The sequence below is a fragment of the Nilaparvata lugens genome, chromosome 14, assembly GCF_014356525.2.
Source record: "Nilaparvata lugens isolate BPH chromosome 14, ASM1435652v1, whole genome shotgun sequence".
Classification (NCBI taxonomy): domain Eukaryota; kingdom Metazoa; phylum Arthropoda; class Insecta; order Hemiptera; family Delphacidae; genus Nilaparvata; species Nilaparvata lugens.
In genome coordinates, this window is record NC_052517.1 from 21038178 (window position 1) to 21062193 (window position 24016).

Below are 24016 nucleotides of genomic sequence, written 5' to 3' on the forward strand. Positions count from 1 at the left end.
ACAACACCATAATTTGATACACAACTTGCAAACTGAATGAGTTCTACAAACCATGGCATATATTCTTGTGCTATCTTTTCTATTATATCACCATCAATGATACAGTATTACAACACATGATACAGTATCAACACAATATGATACAGTATCATTTTAACTTGACACACAACACCATAATTTGATACAAAACTTGCAAACTATGAGTTCTACAAACCATGGCATATCTTCTTGTGCTATCTTTTCCATATGGTTCTAGTCTAATGTTGTGGCTCTTTGCAGGCAAACGAAGAGAAGCGAGAAATGGATGCGCTGCAGCACAGCAACAAACGAATTCTGTTCAACTTGTTGCCGGCGCATGTTGCAACACACTTTTTGGACAACCAGTTTCGCAACAATATGGTGAGCCAACAGTAAATTAAAATGTAACCTATATCTTATGGAAATGTTGCTTTTTACAAAATTTGGGAGAAGAGCTTATAGCCTTTTGCTCCATTCCAGTCATTGCTCTATCATTTTTACTTTCCTTGCCCTATTACCATAGGTAAGGAAAGTATTGCTTTCCGAAAAAAATTAAGGTACCCCAATTTTCAAATTTCTATACGTTTCAAAGTCCCCTGAGTCCAAAAAAGTGGTTCTTGGGTATTGGTGTGTGTGTGTGTGTGTGTGTGTGTGTGTGTGTGTATGAGTGTATGTGCGTCTGTGTACACGATATCTCATCACCCAAACACTAAAAGGATCCGACACGAACAATTTCGATCAAATGCGATTCAAGATGGCGGCTAAAATGGCGAAAATGTTGTCAGAAACAGGGGTTTTCGCAATTTTCTCGAAAATGGCTTCAACGATTTTGATCAAATTCATACTTAAAATAGTCATCGATAAGCTTCATCAACTGCCACAAGTCCCATATCTGTAAAAATTTCAGGAGCTCCGCCCCATCAATGCAGATAGATTCCCAATTATCAGGCTTCAGATACAATTGAAACAAAAAAAATCAAGTGGAGTAGATTGAGCATGAAAATCTCTACAATTAATGTTCAGTAACATTTTCACCTAAAATTGAAAATAAGCTCGAAATTCGAGAAAATGTGATTATTCAATTGCAAATTATTGTTGATTGGTCTGTGTGTGTGTATGTCCCCTGAGTCCAAAAAAGTGGTTCTTGGGTATTGGTGTGTGTGTGTGTGTGTGTGTGTGTGTGTGTGTGTATGAGTGTATGTGTGTATGTGCGTCTGTGTACACGATATCTCATCACCCAATTAACGGAATGACTTGAAATTTGGAACGTAAGGTCCTTACACTATAAGGATCCGACACGAACAATTTCGATCAAATGCGATTCAAGATGGCGGCTAAAATGGCGAAAATGTTGTCAAAAACAGATTTTCGCAATTTTCTCGAAAATGGCTTCAACGATTTTGATCAAATTTATACCTAAAATAGTCATTGATAAGCTATATCAACTGCCACTCGTCCCATATCTGTAAAAATTTCAGGAGCTCCGCCCCATCTATGCAAAGTTTGATTTTAGATTCCCAATTATCAGGCTTCAGATGCAATTTAAACAAAAAAATTTGAACGGAGATGATTGAGCATGAAAATATCTACAATTAATGTCCAGTAACATTTTCACCTAAAATTGAAAATAAGCACGAAATTTGAGAAAATGTTATTATTTCAATTGCTAACTGTTGATTCTATCAAATGATTCACTATGAAGAGATAGCAGACCTCGTATGTCTCCAGCGTTATTGTCCTGTCACCAGCTGGCTCAGATCTTTGTTTATAAGAAGACTTGAGATGCGCGGGAACACTAGCGTCAGGTGATCAATTTTCATAACGGCAAGGAAAGTTGTGTGAGTGCGCCACACCAGATTTTTTTTAATTGTATTGATAAATGAATAACATCCTAACAATAATAATAATAATTATTATTATTATTATTATTATTATATTATTATTATTATTATTATTATTATACCCTAATAATGACAGCAAGGAGAGTAACTGGATGAAAATTTTGAAATGGAAGAGCGGGAAATTTGAACAATGTGGATTTTATTGTGCAACTATTTTTTTTCTACTATTTAATGATCTTATTTTTAGATTTTTAATTGATCAATGAAACATCTTATTTCATTATATTAATTCATCAATTTCAGTCCATTCCGTTCACCCATTGTCAACTATTTTTTCTAATCATGATCGTTCTAATATCATTATTGATGAAACCCATTCATATTCATCCTATTTCATTCATTCATTTCTTTCAAATTATTCATTTATTAAATTTCCATTTTGGGCGCTTAGTAATCAGATTTTTTTTTATAGTTTAGATGTTGAAATAATCCAGTAACACTTTTTGTTTGAAATTTATGAGATTTTCTAATAATAGAATTTCTGCATCCATTTATTTTTATTGCTTTAGACATAGTTTTTAGAAAAAGTTCGCTCCAATTATGTATGATTTCTGTGTATGACAATTGATAACTTGACGTGTGTGATATGTTTTAATGATAATTTTGACCTGAATTTAGTCGTAGAATCTTATTAACTTATTTTTTGATGTTAGAATAGATTTCCCAACTAGTGAACTTTGAAAATATATATCATCTATACAGAGGAAGGAATTGGATTATACATGTAGGTGATATGAAATTCACGAATGACGCATCATCATGTCTCAACTACTCAACTCATTAACTTGACATTTTGCATATACATTCTCAATAAATTTACCGAGGATGGTTATAGGCCTATTTTAAATTCTTCAAAATTTCAGTTTGTCATGTTTCTGATGAGACCCATATGGAGCAAGGGTTTCCTGCTAGTAATAAATAAAATCATCTCTCAATTCTTGAAAATATCTAAATTGAGTGTTAGATTTGTTGTAAATCTGTACTTGGCTGAATTTGTGCTATCCAAATTTGCTTAATTTGTTGTAAATTTGTATTTAGTCTAGTCAAATATCCCCCTAACAGTGAGCTCTTTTAGTTGAAAAATAATTATTAGTTGTAGTTCAAGTTGTCTAGTTAGGCTATGGCTCTTTAGACCAGCCACTTACATTACTTTTTGTCTGCCATTCTTATCCTTCTTCTCTTCCTCCTCCTCCTCCTCCTCCTCCTCCTCCTCCTCCTCCTCCTCCTCCTTCACTTACATTACTTTTTGTCTGCCATTCTTAGCCTCTTCCTCCTCCTCCTCCTCCTTCTTCTTCACCTCCTCCTCCTCCTCCTCCTCCTCCTCCTCCTCCTCCACTTTCATTACTTTTTGTCCGCCATTCTTCTTCTCCTCCTCCTCCTCCTCCTCCTTCATTACCACCTCCTCCTCCTTCACTACCACCTCCTCCTTCTCTTCCTTCTTCTCCATCTCCTTCTCCTTCCACTCTACCTTTTCCACCTCTTGAAGTTCATCTAATACTGTAATTAGTCTGTAGATCTCTCTATGTGTGTACTGCTCTAAGCTTTCTATGTAGTAACGCTATCTGTGTCTCTGTTTTTTTTTTTGCCTGCCCTCATCACTCATCTGCAATCATCACCACTCCATTATCTGCCTCATCGATGCTTCTCCGACTGGCCACTCCATTATCTGCCTCATCAATGCTTCTCCGACTGACCACTCTACTAACTCGCTGCTCGTTGCAACAACGACTGACCACTCTACTATCTCGTTACTCGTTGCCACGACTGACTACTCTATTATCTCGTTGCAATCATTGACTACTCCATTATCTCGTTGCTCATTGCAACGACCGACCACTCTACTATCTCTCGTTACTCGCTGCTATGACTGACTACTCCATTATCTGGTTGCAACCTCTGACTACTCCATTTTCTCGTTGCTCGTTGCAAACACTGACCATTCTTCTATCTCGTTATTCATTGCTACGACTGACTACTCCATTATGTGGTTGCAACCTCTGACTACTCCATTATCTCGTTGCTCGTTGCAACCACTGCCTACTCTATTATCTCGCTGTTTGTTGCAACAACGACTGACCACTCCATTATCTCGTTGCAACCACACTGCCACTCTACTATCTTGTTGCTCTTTGCAACAACGACTAACCACTCCATTATCTCGTTGCGACTGACTACTCCATTATCTGGTTCCTCGTTGCAACCACTGCCACTCTACCATCTTGCTGTTCGTTGCAACAATGACTGACCACTCCACAATCTGGTTGCTCATTGCAACGACGACCGACCACTCCATAATCTCGCTGCTCGTTGCAACGACGACTGCAACTATAGAGTGCCACTCTTCCTCAGGAGCTGTACCACCAGTCGTATTCGCGTGTGGGCGTGGTCTTTGCCTCCATCACCAACTTCCACGAGTTCTACATCGAGTTGGATGGCAACAACCAGGGTGTCGAATGTCTCCGGCTGCTCAACGAAATTATCGCCGATTTCGATGAGGTGAGTGACCTGTTTTATCTATTTCATATTGCACAATATTACCCGTTCAAAAACATCCATCATTTTTGAAAATGTATCTTTCCATAAGCAACAGAAGCTCTTATGTGTCTTCTCAAAAGCAACGTAGTGCATCCGAAAAGATACACAAGGAGCTTTAATGTATCTTTCCATAAGCAACATAATCTCTTCTGTATCTTCTCAAAAGCAACGTGTTGCATTCGAAAAGATACACAAGGAGCTTTAATGTATCTTTCCATAAGCAACATAATCTCTTCTGTATCTTCTCAAAAGCAACGTGTTGCATTCGAAAAGATACACAAGGAGCTTTAATGTATCTTTCCATAAGCAACATAATCTCTTCTGTGTCTTCTCAAAAGCAACGTGTTGCATCCGAAAAGATACACAAGGAGCTTTAATGTATCTTTCCATAAGCAACATAATCTCTTCTGTGTTTTCTCAAAAGCAACGTGTTGCATCCGAAAAGATACACAAGGAGCTTTAATGTATCTTTCCATAAGCAACATAATCTCTTCTGTGTCTTCTCAAAAGCAACGTGTTGCATCCGAAAAGATACACAAGGAGCTTTAATGTATCTTTCCATAAGCAACAGAATCTCTTCTGTATCTTCTCAAAAGCAACGTGTTGCATCCGAAAAAGATACACAAGGAGCTTTTAGGAGTTAGGTCATTTATCAGCTGACATTCGTTCAACATGCTGTTTCCACTGTTGGTGATACGTTGCAACTCTCTCATTCAGGAAGAATCTCTGTGTGTAGAGAGCGGATACAAGATTAAGACGGTTGGCTCTACTTATAAATGAAAGTGAAACTTTATTCTGCCTTTTAGAAAAGTTCAACAATTAATCCAATAGACATTGAAGATTTGTAGTGGCAGCTATTGTATATAGACGCTCCATGTTTGAAATTTATTGTCGTTATATTTGTGTGATATTTTTCATAATTAATTTAATTTTTCTTGTTGACTCGTCAGTTTTTGCAAAGGCGAGCCTAGCGAGCATTTGCCTATTGTTATATTTTTGCATTGAATCAATTTAAATTTATTAAGGGCTGGTTTCCGAGCTCGGGATTCAGCTAAGTTCTAGACTTTAAACAACTGGAGTCAGAAAATTGGCTTTCCGAAACGGGACGTAGTCGCAGTAAATAGTTGCAGCATAATAAATCTATATTTTCTCATTTCTATAATAATTGGAATAGTATATTACGCACCTAGAGCAGAAAATGAGATTTTTCCGGCTCGAAATAGGTTTTCAAGTCCGAGGCCGTAGGCCGAGGACTAGAAAAGATTGAGAGCCGGAAAAACATTTTTGCCCGTGGTGCGAACGCTATTTCTCGCCACACACAAAAATGAACAATATATATATGAGAATAGTTGTTTACTAAGCACTTCCGAAAGCAGAAGTGGAAGGTGATAGCTCTAGCAAATCTGAGGTAATCTGAATATCAGGAAATTGTCCAAGTATTTTCATTTTTTGTTCTGATCTGTCTAAATAACCTAAAAGATGATGTTCAATTATGTGGGAGGTTGAGTTTATACTTTTTTATTCTTTCAAATGACAATAAGATGATATTATCATTATAAATGTTTTAATTATTGAATAATGAACACAAATAATGAAAAGTTTTTTGATCACTTTTCTTAGTTCCATGTTAGCGGCTGGAAAGGGTACTCATTCCGGCCTAGGCCGGAAAGAAACCTGTTCTGACGTCAGACGAGAGTCGTCTGCAAACAATGTCTTTCAGATCTACGTAGGGACTGGAAAACAGCTGCTTTCTGTGCAGTGTGGCGAAAACATTTTTCCTCGACGAAATTCAACATTCCTAAATTCAACATTCAAAATAGCTAAAACGTTACACTATTCTATTTTGTGTTCTAGTTTTCTAGTTTCTCGAAATTAATTTAAACGTGGACTGCGACTGCGCCCCGTTTCGGAAAGCCAGTTTTCTGACTCTAGTTAAATCGTAGAGTAAATCCTCTAGCTAAGTCTAAAGCTCTCTATCTTGTTTTCGAGTAAACGGAAGGAAAAGACTCCATCGCAACAAAGTTGGAAGCATCGTGGAAGGGATGGATGTTGACCAAGTCAAATATTGTTCCATTAAGATTCCACCTGGTTCGCAGGAAGCCTTTTCTGGACGATTTGCACTCGGGGAAAGTCTAGAACTTGCTAAATCCCGAGCTCGAAAACCGGGCCTTAGTCTTGTTTAACCTAACGTAACCTAACCTAACCTAACCCAACCTAACCTAACCTAACCTTATTTACCTATTGTTGATATATTTTTGTGATGAGTCAATTGTAATTTGTTCAGTTGCTGGGTTCGGAGCGGTTTCGCGCCGTCGACAAGATCAAGACGGTCGGCTCGACATACATGGCCGCTGTTGGCCTGTTCCCCGACCAGCGCATACACGCAGACGACCACGACACGAGCGCCGCCGCACTGCTGTCCGACCTGGTCGAGTTCGTGTTTGCCATGCGCGACACGCTCGTCAGCATCAACGACAACAGCTACAACAATTTCATGCTCAGAGTCGGTCAGTACATTCAAATAATATATCAAGTTGAGATGATACTGTATGATGTTGTGATACTGTATCATTTATTGTGGTATGTGTATGCAATGCTCAGAGTCGGTCAGTTAATTTAAATAATATATTATCAAGTTGAGATGATACTGTATCATATTGTTGTGACACTGGGTATGTGACGCTTGTAGTCTCTCATACTGTGCCCCTCTTACACTCTAAGGCTCAACTGACACTTAGGCGACTCAGGTGGAGAAGAGACTGGACTCTAGTGGAGAGCATGTGTTTTCAAATGGTAACACTCAGACCAGTCGATTCTAGTCTCCGCGACCTCACAACTGTGAGACTGAGTCGAGCGTCGACTCGACATGTTGCATAGTACCGTGCATCTTTAATGAAAGTGAGGTTATGTTTGATGAAAGTGATGTTTTATCATTTTAGATAAGACAATAATAAGAATTAGATACGATAATATATTCATAATAATTATAAAATTTGTTACATGCTAAGTAGTGAATTAGATCTTATATTTTTAATCAAGTAAGGTTAGAAAATGGGAGTGGCATGGAACTGAAGTAGTGACAATGAGCAAGAAAGTCGTAAGGTCGAGAGACTGGAGTCGTACGATTTGAGTCGAGGTAGTGTGAGTTGAGCCTAACACTCAAACAACACACTAATAATGGACAGTAAGGCTCAACTCACACTTAGGCGACTCAGGTGGAGAAGAGACTGGACTCTAGTGGAGAGCATGTGTTTTCAGAAAAATGGTGACGTCGCGGCGACTAGAATCGACTGGTCTGAGTGTTACCATTTGGAAGCACATGCTCTCCACTAGAGTCCAGTCTCTTCTCCACCTGAGTCGCCTAAGTGTCAGTTGAGCCTAATCGGAGAAGAAATTTGCATCATAAACTACCTATACTGTGGGATATCTTCTTATGCTATCTTTTCTCTATGGTATCACTACAATATGATACAGTATCACCACACATGATACTGTACGAACACAATATGATACAGTATCATCTCAACTTGATACACTGTACCATAATTTGCAAACTTTGAATAAATTCGACAAACCATAGTATATCTTCTTGTGCTATATTTTGTCTATGGTTCAAAATGGTTATTTCCCTTTCAATTATTATTATAAATATAATTTATATTTTTTAAATAAATGATTGTGTTGTGTTTGTTGCAGGTATCAATATAGGGCCAGTAGTGGCTGGAGTGATAGGCGCCCGAAAGCCTCAGTACGATATTTGGGGAAACACGGTTAATGTGGCCAGTAGAATGGACAGTACTGGCCTGCCCAACCACACACAGGTAATTCACCAAATTATCTATCTTCTATCTATATATATAAAAAAGCGAAATGGCACTCACACTCACTCACTCGCAGAACTAAAAATCTACCGAACCAAAAACGTTCAAAAGTTGTAGGTATGTTCTGTTGGCCCTTTAGAGGCGCACTAAGAAATCTTTTGGCGATATTTTAACTCTGAGGGTGGTTTTTAAGGGTTTAAAGTTCGTCTTTTAGCATGTATATTCTTCTTATTCCAATATCTTAAAATTATAATTTATTATCATTGAAAAATGTCCATACCATATGTTAATATAGAACTATAATCTAGAGAGAGTACCTCTTCGAAACAGTAACTGTTGTTCTGTTAACTAAATAAAAAATTTTGTCAGGTTGGCATTAAGTTGAGTTGACTTTGTTAGGTTGGCACCAAGTTGAAGATTGAAATGCATTTATCCAGGACCTCCTAAAAACTAATTTATCCAATTAGACAAAATCAGCGTTTTCTCAGCTTTTCTGCGTTTCCTCACATTTTCAATAATTGATGGAAATATATTAAAACAAATTCAGTACACAGGTTTAGCTGAGATGGAAGAATTTTGTTCGCCAAAGATACGCCGATATAGTAACAGGTGTTTTTCGAGATCAAATTGACATATTACGTTCAAATTCGGTACAGAGGTCCCGCTGAGGTCTACATGCATGCGAGCGAAGCGAGCCCGCTGATCTCTTTTGGACGATCCAGTCGGGGTTCCAGGGGGCGGAGCCCCCTGGCTAGACGGATATGGCGAGCGAAGCGAGCCTGACGGCTAGTACTATAATAAAGGAAAGAACTGGCTTATACACGTACGGGATAGGAAAATTATGTTTGACGCATCATCACGTCTCAACTACTCAACTGATCAACTTGACATTTTGCATATTGATTCTTAATTAACCGAGGATGGTTGTAGGCCTATTTTCAATTATTAAAGTTTCCAGTCGGTCAAATTTTTAATAGACCCTTGCAGAGCACGGGTTTCCTGTTAGAATCTTATAAACTGAATCTTTGTACTATAGTGAGGTCCAAGTTATAATGGCAGCACCTGTTTAACATTGGTGTTGCTATCGTTGTCTATCATTCCAAAAGCAGATAGAAAATGTATCAAATCATAGTGTTGTGTATCAAGTTGAGATGATACTGTATCATATTGTGTTGATACTGTATCATGTTGTGGTTGTTCTTGTTCTATAGTGAGGTCCACGTTGAAAATTGAGTTTCTTTTCACGATTTATAATTTTCAATTATTAATAAAGTATTTTTCAGTTATTAGTGATGATTTAGTGAAGTATTCTTATTTAATTTGGTTTTCAACTTTCCTAAATTCCAAATTCTTAGTTTATAAATATTTTAGACTCATAATTCGATAAAAATCGTGAAGTGTAAACATAACCTATTTTTGGACAATTTCTATCTAAATTTGGGAAAGGAAAAGTTTTGGGCTTTAAGCCTGTTGTTACTTTTCCAATCATTCATAGTTGAGAATTATATTGTATCTATCAATGTATAAATAAATAAATAATTGTAGTATTTGATTAACATTGGTGATGCTATCCTTGTCTATCATTCCACAAAGCAGATAGCAAACGTATCAAATCATAGTGTTGTGATGTCAAGTTGAGATGATACTGTATCATTTATGGTGATACCATAGCATATGGAGAAAAATTAGCATATTAACATAATATCCCAAGCGTTGTAGAATTAATTTGAAGTTTGAAGTTTCCTTCCTTTGTAAAATTCGTTGAATAGTTTGTAATACTGTCATTTAATGTAAATGTGTGGTGATAAAGGGCCATATGAATAAAGTTGAGCATTTACTTATACTTCTAAAATATTGAGCATTTGCTTCATTTTCTATGAATAAACGTGAGCAAAACCTTTTGCTCATGCTCATCAAAAAAATAGTTTGAGCATTTGCTCAAAAGTAAAAGCTTTTGCTCATAGTAAAATGGCTCAACTAATTCGTATGATGAAGAGGAAACTATACCAGATACGATCACAACCAATAGTTGAGAACTATAAAACTCTTTTCAGATTCAACCATGATATATATCACCATTATCCCTACAAAAGAATAAATACAAAAGATAGCTGTACCTGTTATAAAGATAGGAAATAGGACACAAAATAGGAAATTGGCATTTAAGAAGATGAGAGTGTAGACGATTATAAGAAGGCTATTATAAGAAATAAGAATAAGCTGAAGATTATTATAGAGATGACATTTTTTTCACGCTATTATTTCAAAATTCTAAACTCAACTAACCTAAAACTCTATTCATAAATAGAAAACAAAGCAGACGACGCAAACACAAGCGGTGCACCCTACTTGCATATTTAGCGCTTCCGTGAACTATAAAAACAAAGTAAGGCTACAAAAGCGAATCAGCTGATGAAAAATCTTTAAAATACGTGAGCATTTGCTCCAGAGTTCAGGAGCATAAGGTAAGAGTATAATGTAAAGCTACAAAGCTACTAAGTATAAGGCTACAAAAGCGAATCAGCTGATGAAAAATCTTTAAAATACGTGAGCATTTGCTCCAGAGTTCAGGAGCATAAGGTAAGAGTATAAGGTAAAGCTTATTCATATAAAAATGAGCAAATGCTTTTGTTTCTACCTTTTGCTCATGAGCAAAACCTTATGCTCCATGCTCTTGCTCATGAGCATTTGCTCTGGTTTTATTCATATGGGCCAATGTATCATGTTGTGTTGATACTGTATCATGTTGTGGTTGTTCTTGTTCTATAGAGAGGTCCACGTTATAATGGCAGATAATGAGAACAGAGTTGCCGACTCTCTGTCTTGCCACTGCCTTGTATAGAGGATAGCTACCGGTATATATATGATTAGAATTCAGCTAATTAATTATGTTTTTGGTTCTGGTCCACGTTATAATGGCAGATAATGAGAACAGAGTTGCCGACTCTCTGTCTTGCCACTGCCTTAAATAGAGGATAGCTACCGGTATATATATATGATTAGAATTCAGCTAATTAATTATGTTTTTGGTGACAACACAGGTGACAGAGGAGGTGTACCAAGTGCTGAAGAACCAGCCGTATGAGTTCCAGTGTCGTGGGAAGGTAAAGGTTAAAGGGAAGGGAGATATGACCACCTACTTCCTCACCGACCGCAAACAGCCCGGCACTCTGCGCATTGAGGAGTTGAACAGTCTTAGAGGAGGAGGCGGAGGAGGAGGAGGAGGAGGAGGTGCTACCACTAACAGCATACTCGGTGAGGTCTTTTCGGTCTCAAAATTTCAAATTCAATTTTATTAAGCCAAAACACTTTACCACTGGCCATGTCAACAGGTATTGAAAAGTAACTATTTCATAGTTTTTTCTAAGTTTGGAATTTTCCAACTATTCGTAATTAATTTAATTGACCGAACGAAGTGAGGTCTAAGATTCAAGTCGACGGTTTGGCATTTCTCTTAATGTTTAAATGATTATATGTTGCGCATTTACGGCGAAACGCGGTAATAGATTTTCATGAAATTTGACAGGTATGTTCCTTTTTAAGTTGCGCGTCGACGTATATACACGGTTTTTCGAAATTTTTCATTTCAAGGATAATATAAAAGGAAAAAAGAAGCCTCCTTCATACGCCAATATTAGAATAAAAATCAGACTATAGAATTATTCATCATAAATCAGCTGACAAGTGATTACACAGATGCGTGGAGAAGCCAGTCTATTACTGTATTTGTATAAGGTCTATAGTTTCAATCAAAGAGGAATGCATCTTTAAGCTGGGTTTACACCAAAGTTATTAACAAAATGGTTATAACCCTTATAGATTCTATTAGATTGAACGTAAGTTGACAAACACATAATGTGTTTAAGTTTGAATACACATGAACATGATATGTTCATCATGTGTATGATAAGTTACGTTCAATCTAATATGATCTAAAAGGATTGAGTTATTAACATTTTTTTTAATAAATTTGGTCTAATCGCAGCTGTAAGGTCTTTGGTTTCAATATTTTGTTTTGCAGTCATGGTATTTTTATGCGTGCCTATCAGTATCAATATTCTCACATTCGAAAAAACTAATTTAATAGGTGAATAAAAATAAACAAATGAACTAAATAATGCTGGAGAAATTATAATATTTTTGATTCTAAAAATTAATTTTCATCAGATAGAAAGATCATCACGGAACTGGATGAATTATATCATATGAAATACAAATTCAAACGTGAACTGAGTTTGTCAACATTTTTAAAAAAATTGACATCTGGTACTTGTGGATGAGAATACTGCGTGAGGTCTACTGTTCACTGAACTACTAGTATAAATTGAAAGGTTTTCCTTGCCGGCTGTGCTAAGTAATATTAATTTTTTTAATTGTGGAAAACTTATTTGTTTAAATTGTATTGTAAAAAAATTGGTTAGAAATGGTGTTGCTATCCTAGTCTATCATTCGACAAAGCAGATAGCGCTATCCTTTTCTAGCTCGGCAACGTTGCCAGATCGTTTTTTTTCAACAATTTTTGTGTGTCCCCAGGCAACATGTACGGAGGCGTTGCCACCCCTCTGGCCTTTCTCCACCAGCAGGGCGTCAACATTGTGCCGCCCCTGGGGGGCCGTAGCAGCAGGGGCAGGGGCGCGCGGGGGGAGGCAGAGCCCCTTCTGGGGGGTGTTCCAGCCCCCACACTGATGACGTCATCGTCCACTTCCTATCTCAGTCAGGCGGCGTCTGCCGGCCGGATCGGCAACCAGGAAACCAGTGGCACTAGGTATGCTTCTATATTGTAGACTAGACAAACTGAAAACTTGACATACTGGAATCTAGATGAAATAGGCCTTCAACCATCCTCGGTAAATTGAGAATCTATATGCAAAATGTCAAGTTAATGAGTTGAGTAGTTGAGACGTGATGATGCGTCATTCGTGAATTTCCTATCCCCTACGTGTATAAGTCGATTCTTTCCATTATTATAGCAAAAATCTGGTGTGGTACACTCACACAACTTTCCTTGCTCATTGAACTGTAAGCCTCATTCTTAGACGAGAATAATTTAGGGGAATAACATAATGACGATTGGCGGCAAAATATTTGCAACTACGATCAGACTACTTTATATGTGTATATATAATTGTTTTCAGAGTACTTTTTCCTTTGTGTAAATTGTGAAATTCGATGATTTTTTTTCAAAAGTCGTCAAAACAGCTGTTCTACAGATGAAATATCTCGACTATGTGTTCTTTTTATGAACTGCTCTACCTACCTACCTCATGCACTAGAAGGAGGTTACAACGTCCATTTCTCAAGGATGGGGTGGACCCCCCATTAGGTTTTTTTCAGGGAAAAGACTCATGCCAGTTGATAGAGCTGATAAATAACTATACAGGGTATGAATTTGAAAAAAATCGGTCAAGTAATTTTTGAGAAAATCGTGAAAAACATGTTTTTTTAGTAATTATCTGCCATTTTTCTCAAGAATATTACGGAGCTCCTGCAATTTCCCCAAAAATGAGACTCATGTCAGTTGATAGGGCTTATAAATAGCTATCTATGGTATAAATTTGAAGAAAATCGTTGAAGCCGTTTTCGAAAAAACCGTGAAAAACATGGGTTTTTAGTCATTATCCGCCATTTTTCTCAAGAATATTTCAGAGCTCCTGGAATTTTCCCAGAAATGAGACTCATGTCAGTTGATAGGGCTTATAAATAGTAGCTATCCATGGTATAAATTTGAAGAAAATCGTTAGAGCCGTTTTCGAGAAAAACGTGAAAAACATGGTTTTTTAGTAATTATCCGCCATTTTTTCCGCCATCTTGAATTGAATTTTATTGAATTTCTTATTGTTGGATCCTTATGGTATAAGGACCTTAAGTTTAAAATTTCAAGTCAATCGGTTAATTAGGAATGGAGTTATCGTGTTCACAGACATACACACACACACACACACACCACACACACACACCACACACACACACACACACACACAACACACACACACACACCACACACACACACACAGACCAACACCCAAAATCATGTTTTTGGACTCAGGGACCTTGAAACGTATAGAAATTAAGATATTGGGGTACCTTAATTTTTTTTGGAAAGCAATACTTTCCTTACCTATGGTAATAGGGCAAGGAAAGTAAAAATGAAATAGATTTGATTTAGATATCAAATTCTATGTAATTTTTTGTAAACCTTATGCTTACTGATTGTCAGGTTCATATTTTTATGTCTCTGCAAATAAAAATGAGTATAGATAAATAAGCTTCCTGACCGGAAATTAGGAGGTACTGGGTTTGTTTCCTGGGCTGACAAATAATTTTTGAATAGTAGTGCTCATCGAATTTCCATCCAGCTGTTTACCCTGTTGTCAATTTTTGCAGTAGCAGAAGTCTTCGGGGTGAATTACAGCATTTAATTGGGATTTTCGTTTAATAATAATTAGATAAATAAATAATATGATTAAATTTTAACTATCCGAAATTATTACAGTTCTCACACATTGATTGCAACTTGAAGAGGTTTACAGCTTAATCTAACAGAGAGAGGGATATAATGTTTACTTTGTATCAGTTTCGGATAAACACGTTAAGCTGTCGGTTCCGGCTGCCTAAAAAGCAGTCGTTAGATCATGTTAGAAGCCCTGAAATTGATCAGTTGCGACCTGAAAACTCTGACACTAGAACTGAGCCAGCCAGGTCACTCGATAGGGCTTATAAATAGTAGCTATCCATGGTATAATTTGAAGAAAATCGTTAGAGCCGTTTTCGAGAAAAACGTGAAAAACATGGTTTTTTAGTAATTATCCGCCATTTTTTCCGCCATCTTGAATTGAATTTTATTGAATTTCTTATTGTTGGATCCTTATGGTATAAGGACCTTAAGTTTAAAATTTCAAGTCAATCGGTTAATTAGGAATGGAGTTATCGTGTTCACAGACATACACACACACACACACACACACACATACACACACACACACACACACACACACACATACACACACACACACACACACACACACACACACACACACAGACCAACACCCAAAAATCATGTTTTTGGACTCAGGGGACCTTGAAACGTATAGAAATTAAGATATTGGGGTACCTTAATTTTTTTTGGAAAGCAATACTTTCCTTACCTATGGTAATAGGGCAAGGAAAGTAAAAATGAAATAGATTTGATTTAGATATCAAATTCTATGTAATTTTTTGTAAACCTTATGCTTACTGATTGTCAGGTTCATATTTTTATGTCTCTGCAAATAAAAATAAGTATAGATAAATTAGCTTCCTGACCGGAAATTAGGAGGTACTGGGTTTGTTTCCTGGGCTGACAAATAATTTTTGAATAGTAGTGCTCATCGAATTTCCATCCAGCTGTTTACCCTGTTGTCAATTTTTGCAGTAGCAGAAGTCTTCGGGGTGAATTACAGCATTTAATTGGGATTTTCGTTTAATAATAATTAGATAAATAAATAATATGATTAAATTTTAACTATCCGAAATTATTACAGTTCTCACACATTGATTGCAACTTGAAGAGGTTTACAGCTTAATCTAACAGAGAGAGGGATATAATGTTTACTTTGTATCAGTTTCGGATAAACACGTTAAGCTGTCGGTTCCGGCTGCCTAAAAAGCAGTCGTTAGATCATGTTAGAAGCCCTGAAATTGATCAGTTGCGACCTGAAAACTCTGACACTAGAACTGAGCCAGCCAGGTCACTCGATATTATTATTATTATTATTTATCTGAATTTGAACTTGTCTTTGTAAGAATTGTCTTGTCATCTATATTGCACTTTTATTATTATTGATTGATGATAAATTTTGTTTTTAATGTCGGATGAAATATCTCGATGTACTAATTTCTGTAGATTAGTGACATCAGTTTGACGGCCAGCCAGCTATCCTCCGATGACGTCACAATTTGGCAGAAATCAACCCATTGTGACGTCACAACAAGGCAAATACTCATCAATGACGTCACAACAGGACAGTTATGCACCGATGACATCACAAAATGGCAACTATATACTGATGACTTCACAACAGGACAAATATTCTTCAATGACGTTACAAGATGACAACTGTTTATTGATGACGCCACAACAGGACAAATATTCTTCAGTGACGTCACAAGATGGCAACTGTTTTCTGATGACGCCACAACAGGACAAATATTCTTCAGTGACGTCAAAAGATGGCAACTGTTTACCGATGACGTCACAACAGGACAGATATTCTTCACTGACGTTACATGATGGCAACTGTATACTGATGACGTCACAACAGGACAATTATTCTTTAATGACGTCACATGATGGCAACCATTTAATGATGACATCACATGATGGCAACTATACACCGATGACGTCACAACATGGCGGCAAATATCTACCGATGACGTCACAGAATTCAAACCAGCAACTTCTACAGGCGGCCAATCTTCTAACAGAGTTGCAGTAGGATATTAATCTTGAAGTTTTTCATCTGAATGTTGATGTGGTTAACCTCTTCCAGTTCCAATATTTTGCGTATTTCCAATCATATTTCAGTTTCAAATCTTGAAGTTTCTCAAGACAAATTTTGTTGTTCTCCTCTTCGAATTCCAACAATTTGTGTTTCATTTTCAAATCTTCAAGTTTTTCAAGTTTCTCATGACAAATTTTGTTGTTCTCCTCTTCGAATTCCAACAATTTGTGTTTCATTTTCAAATCTTTAAGTTTTTCAAGTTTCTCATGACAAATTTTGTTGGTCTCCTCTTCGAATTCCATAATTTGTGTTTCATTTTCAATCTTTAAGTTTTTCAAGTTTCTCATGACAATTTTGTTGTTCTCCTCTTCGAATTCCATAATTTGTGTTTCATTTTCAAATCTTTAAGTTTTTCAAGTTTCTCATGACAAATTTTGTTGTTCTCCTCTTCGAATTCCAATAATTTGTGTTTCATTTTCAAATCTTCAAGTTTTTCAAGTTTCTCATGACAAATTTTGTTGTTCTCCTCTTCGAATTTCCATCCAGCTGTTTACCCTGTTGTCATTTTTGCAGTAGCAGAAGTCTACGAGGTGAATTACAGCATTTAATTGGGATTTTCGTTTAATAATAATTAGATAAATAAATAATATGATTAAATTTTAACTATCCGAAATTATTACAGTTCTCACACATCGATTGCAACTTGAAGAGGTTTACAGCTTAATCTAACAGAGAGAGGGATATAATGTTTACTTTGTATCAGTTTCGGATAAACACGTTAAGCCGTCGGTTCCGGCTGCCTAAAAAGCAGTCGTTAGATCATGTTAGAAGCCCTGAAATTGATCAGTTGCGACCTGAAAACTCTGACACTAGAACTGAGCCAGCCAGGTCACTCGATATTATTATTATTATTTATCTGAATTTGAACTTGTCTTTGTAAGAATTGTCTTGTCATCTATATTGCACTATTATTATTATTGATTGATGATAAATGTTGTTTTTTAATGTCGGATGAAATATCTCGATGTACTAATTTCTGTAGATTAGTGACATCAGTTTGACGGCCAGCCAGCTACCCTCCGATGACGTCACAATTTGGCAGAAATCAACCCATTGTGACGTCACAACAAGGCAAATACTCATCAATGACGTCACAACAGGACAGTTATGCACCGATGACATCACAAAATGGCAACTATATACTGATGACTTCACAACAGGACAAATATTCTTCAATGACGTCACAAGATGGCAACTGTTTATTGATGACGCCACAACAGGACAAATATTCTTCAGTGACGTCACAAGATGGCAACTGTTTTCTGATGACTTCACAACAGGACAAATATTCTTCAATACCGTCACAAGATGGCAACTGTTTACCGATGACGTCACAACAGGACAGATATTCTTCACTGACGTTACATGATGGCAACTGTATACTGATGACGTCACAACAGGACAATTATTCTTCAATGACGTCACAAGATGGCAACTGTTTACCGATGACGTCACAACATGGCGGCAAATATCTACCGATGACGTCACAACATGGCGGCAAATATCTACCGATGACGTCACAGAATTCAAACCAGCAACTTCTACAGGCGGCCAATCTTCTAACAGAGTTGCAGTAGGATATTAATTTTGAAGTTTTTCATCTGAATGTTGATGTGGTTAACCTCTTCCAGATCCAATATTTTGCGTATTTCCAATCATATTTCAGTTTCAAATCTTGAAGTTTCTCAAGACAAATTTTGTTGTTCTCCTCTTCGAATTCCAACAATTTGTGTTTCATTTTCAAATCTTCAAGTTGTTCAAGTTTCTCATGACAAATTTTGTTGTCTCCTCTTCGAATACCAACAATTTGTCTTTCATTTTCAGATCTTTAAGTTTTTCAAGTTTCTCATGACAAATTTTGTTGGTCTCCTCTTCGAATTCCATAATTTGTGTTTCATTTTCAAATCTTTAAGTTTTTCAAGTTTCTCATGACAATTTTGTTGGTCTCCTCTTCGAATTCCAATAATTTGTGTTTCATTTTCAAATCTTTAAGTTTTTCAAGTTTCTCATGACAAATTTTGTTGGTCTCCTCTTCGAATTCCATAATTTGTGTTTCATTTTCAAATCTTCAAGTTGTTCAAGTTTCTCATGACAAATTTTGTTGTTCTCCTCTTCGAATACCAACAATTTGTCTTTCATTTTCAGATCTTTAAGTTTTTCAAGTTTCTCATGACAAATTTTGTTGGTCTCCTCTTCGAATTCCAATAATTTGTGTTTCATTTTCAAATCTTTAAGTTTTTCAAGTTTCTCATGACAAATTTTGTTGGTCTCCTCTTCGAATTCCAATAATTTGTGTTTCATTTTCAAATCTTTAAGTTTTTCAAGTTTCTCATGACAAATTTTGTTGTTCTCCTCTTCGAATACCAACAATTTGTCTTTCATTTTCAGATCTTTAAGTTTTTCAAGTTTCTCATGACAAATTTTGTTGGTCTCCTCTTCGAATTCCATAATTTGTGTTTCATTTTCAAATCTTTAGTTTTTCAAGTTTCTCATGACAAATTTTGTTGGTCTCCTCTTCGAATTCCAATAATTTGTGTTTCATTTTCAATCTTTAAGTTTTTCAAGTTTCTCATGACAAATTTTGTTGGTCTCCTCTTCGAATTCCAATATTTGTGTTTCATTTTCAAATCTTCAAGTTGTTCAAGTTTCTCATGACAAATTTTGTTGTTCTCCTCTTCGAATACCAACAATTTGTCTTTCATTTTCAGATCTTTAAGTTTTTCAAGTTTCTCATGACAAATTTTGTTGTTCTCCTCTTCGAATTCCAATAATTTGTGTTTCATTTTCAAATCTTCAAGTTTCTCATGACAAATTTTGTTGTTCTCCTCTTCGAATTCCAATAATTTGTGTTTCATTTTCAAATCTTCAAGTTGTTCAAGTTTCTCATGACAAATTTTGTTGTTCTCCTCTTCGAATACCAACAATTTGTCTTTCATTTTCAGATCTTTAAGTTTTTCAAGTTTCTCATGACAATTTTGTTGGTCTCCTCTTCGAATTCCAACAATTTGTGTTTCATTTTCAAATCTTTAAGTTTTTCAAGTTTCTCATGACAAATTTTGTTGTTCTCCTCTTCGAATTCCAACAATTTGTGTTTCATTTTCAAATCTTTAAGTTTTTCATGACAAATTTTGTTGTTCTCCTCTTCGAATTCCAACAATTTGTGTTTCATTTTCAAATCTTTAAGTTTTTCATGACAAATTTTGTTGTTCTCCTCTTCGAATTCCAACTATTTGTGTTTCATTTTCAAATCTTTAAGTTTTTCAAGTTTCTCATGACAAATTTTGTTGTTCTCCTCTTCGAATTCCAACAATTGTGTTTCATTTTCAATCTTTAAGTTTTTCATGACAAATTTTGTTGTTCTCCTCATCGAATTCCAACAATTTGTGTTCATTTTCAAATCTTCAAGTTTCTCATGACAAATTGTTGTTCTCCTCTTCGAATTCAATAATTTGTGTTTCATTTTCAAATCTTTAAGTTTTTCAAGTTTCTCATGACAAATTTTGTTGTTCTCCTCTTCGAATTCCAACAATTTGTGTTTCATTTTCAAATCTTTAAGTTTTTCATGACAAATTTTGTTGTTCTCCTCTTCGAATTCAATAATTTGTGTTTCATTTTCAAATCTTCAAGTTTCTCAAGACAAATTTTGTTGTCTCCTCTTCGAATTCCACAATTTGTGTTTCATCTTCAAGTTTCTCAAGACAAATTTTGTTGTTCTCCTCATCGAATTCCAACATTTGTGTTTCATTTTCAAATCTTCAAGTTTCTCATGACAAATTTTGTTGTTCTCCTCTTCGAATTCCAATAATTTGTGTTTCATTTTCAAATCTTCAAGTTTTTCATGACAAATTTTGTTGTTCTCCTCTTCGAATTCCAACATTTGTGTTTCATTTTCAATCTTCAAGTTTCTCATGACAAATTTTGTTGGTCTTCTCTTCGAATTCCAATAATTTGTGTTTCATTTTCAAATCTTAAGTTTTTCATGACAATTTTGTTGTTCTCCTCATCGAATTCCAACATTTGTGTTTCATTTTCAAATCTTCAGTTTCTCATGACAATTTTGTTGTTCTCCTCATCGAATTCCACAATTTGTGTTTCATTTTCAATCTTTAAGTTTTTCAAGTTCTCATGACAAATTTTGTGTTCTCCTCATCGAATTCCAACAATTTGTGTTTCATCTTCAAGTTTCTCATGACAAATTGTTGTTCTCCTCTTCGAATACCAACAATTTGTCTTTCATTTTCAGATCTTTAAGTTTTTCATGACAAATTTTGTGTTCTCCTCTTCGAATACCAACAATTTGTCTTTCATTTTCAGATCTTTAAGTTTTTCATGACAATTTTGTTGGTCTCCTCTTCGAATTCCAATAATTGTGTTTCATTTTCAAATCTTTAAGTTTTTCATGACAATTTTGTTGTTCTCTCTTCGAATTCCAATAATTGTGTTTCATTTTCAAATCTTAAGTTTTTCATGACAAATTTTGTTGGTCTTCTCTTCGAATTCCAATATTTGTGTTTCATTTTCAAATCTTAAGTTTTTCAAGTTCTCATGACAAATTGTTGTTCTCCTCTTCGAATTCCATAATTTGTGTTTCATTTTCAAATCTTCAAGTTTCTCAAGACAAATTTTGTTGTCTCCTCTTCGAATTCCACAATTTGTGTTTCATCTTCAAGTTTCTCATGACAAATTTTGTTGTTCTCCTCTTCGAATTCAATAATTTGTGTTTCATTTTCAAATCTTTAAGTTGTTCAAGTTTCTCATGACAATTTTGTTGGTCTCCTCTTCGAATTCCAACAATTGTGTTTCATTTTCAATCTTTAAGTTTTTCATGACAAATTTTGTTGTTCTCCTCATCGAATTCCAACAATTTGTGTTCATTTTCAAATCTTCAAGTTTCTCATGACAAATTTTGTTGTCTCCTCTTCGAATTCCATAATTTGTGTTTCATTTTCAAATCTTCAAGTTTCTCATGACAAATTTTGTTGTTCTCCTCTTCGAATTCCAACAATTTGTGTTTCATTTTCAAATCTTTAAGTTTTTCATGACAAATTTTGTTGTTCTCCTCTTCGAATTCCAACAATTTGTGTTTCATTTTCAAATCTTTAAGTTTTTCATGACAAATTTTGTTGTTCTCCTCTTCGAATTCCAATAATTTGTGTTTCATTTTCAAATCTTCAAGTTTTTCATGACAAATTTTGTTGTTCTCCTCTTCGAATTCCAATCATTTGTGTTTCATTTTCAAATCTTCAAGTTTCTCATGACAAATTTTGTTGTTCTCCTCTTCGAATTCCAATAATTTGTGTTTCATTTTCAAATCTTCAAGTTTCTCATGACAAATTTTGTTGTTCTCCTCTTCGAATTCCAACAATTTGTGTTTCATTTTCAATCTTCAAGTTTCTCATGACAAATTTTGTTGTCTCCTCTTCGAATTCCATAATTTGTGTTTCATTTTCAAATCTTTAAGTTTTTCATGACAAATTTTGTTGTTCTCCTCATCGAATTCCAACATTTGTGTTTCATTTTCAAATCTTCAGTTTCTCATGACAATTTTGTTGTTCTCCTCTCGAATTCCAACAATTGTGTTTCATTTTCAAATCTTAAGTTTTTCAAGTTTCTCATGACAAATTTTGTTGTTCTCTCTTCGAATTCCAAAATTTGTGTTTCATTTTCAAATCTTCAGTTTCTCATGACAAATTTTGTTGTCTCCTCTTCGAATTCCAATAATTTGTGTTCATTTTCAAATCTTCAGTTTCTCATGACAAATTTTGTTGTTCTCCTCATCGAATTCCAACAATTTGTGTTTCATCTTCAAGTTTCTCATGACAATTTTGTTGGTCTCCTCTTCGAATTCCAATAATTGTGTTTCATTTTCAAATCTTTAAGTTTTTCATGACAATTTTGTTGTTCTCCTTTTCGAATTCCAATAATTGTGTTTCATTTTCAAATCTTTAAGTTTTTCATGACAAATTTTGTTGTTCTCCTCTTCGAATTCCAATATTTGTGTTTCATTTTCAAATCTTTAAGTTTTTCAAGTTTCTCATGACAAATTTTGTTGTTCTCCTCTTCGAATTCCAACAATTTGTGTTTCATTTTCAAATCTTTAAGTTTTTCATGACAAATTTTGTTGTTCTCCTCTTCGAATTCCAACAATTTGTGTTTCATCTTCAAGTTTCTCATGACAAATTTTGTTGTTCTCCTCTTCGAATTCCAATAATTTGTGTTTCATTTTCAAATCTTCAAGTTGTTCAAGTTTCTCATGACAAATTTTGTTGGTCTCCTCTTCGAATTCCAATAATTTGTGTTTCATTTTCAAATCTTTAAGTTTTTCAAGTTCCTCATGACAAATTTTGTTGGTCTCCTCTTCGAATTCCAATAATTTGTGTTTCATTTTCAAATCTTTCAGTTTTTCAAGTTTCTCATGACAAATTTTGTTGGTCTTCTCTTCGAATTCCAATAATTTGTGTTTCATTTTCAAATCTTCAAGTTTTTCATGACAAATTTTGTTGTTCTCCTCTTCGAATTCCAATAATTTGTGTTTCATTTTCAAATCTTGATGTTTTTCATTGAAATGCTGTTCTGTCAATGCTTTCAATTGCAATGTGTATTTCATCCCAATGTTGTTTCTCATATTTTCCAAACAACAATTTATTGTTTACTGTGTATTTCACAACATTTTAGTTTCAATTCTTCAAGTTTTCCTTGAAGTTGTTATTTTCCCCGTTCAATTCCAGTGTTTGTGTATTCCCTGTAGTTGTTTCTCATATTTTCCAAACAACAATTTATTGTTTACTGTGTATTTCACAACATTTTAGTTTCAATTCTTCAAGTTTTCCTTGAAGTTGTTATTTTCCCCGTTCAATTCCAGTGTTTGTGTATTCCCTGTAGTTGTTTCTCATATTTTCCAAACAACAATTTATTGTTTACTGTGTATTTCACAACATTTTAGTTTCAATTCTCCAAGTTTTCCATGAAGTTGTTATTTTCTCCGTTCAATTCCAGTGTTTGTGTATTCCCTATAGTTGTTTCTCATATTTTCCAAACGAAATTGTTCAATTTTATTTGAAATCTGTAGATTGATATTCAGTTCGGTTCACATCATACGTTTCGGAACCTACCTTAAATTTAATATTGATTGGTTTTCCCAGCAACATGCAATAAACCCCGAACTTTCACGAATATTTTCATTTACATTTACATTTATTAC

At 35.2% G+C, this 24016-nt stretch overlaps 1 protein-coding gene across 1 annotated transcript in view; it reads left to right on the top strand.

The window, feature by feature from the left end:
- The window catches only part of LOC111062756 (Ca(2+)/calmodulin-responsive adenylate cyclase), a 69709-nt gene that overhangs the window by 23791 nt on the left and 21902 nt on the right, over positions 1-24016 (top strand). The window contains 6 exon segments of the mRNA XM_039441053.1: positions 280-399; positions 4251-4415; positions 6739-6961; positions 8151-8275; positions 11317-11530; positions 12809-13040. Of these exon segments, the coding sequence (XP_039296987.1) occupies positions 280-399; positions 4251-4415; positions 6739-6961; positions 8151-8275; positions 11317-11530; positions 12809-13040 (1079 nt within the window).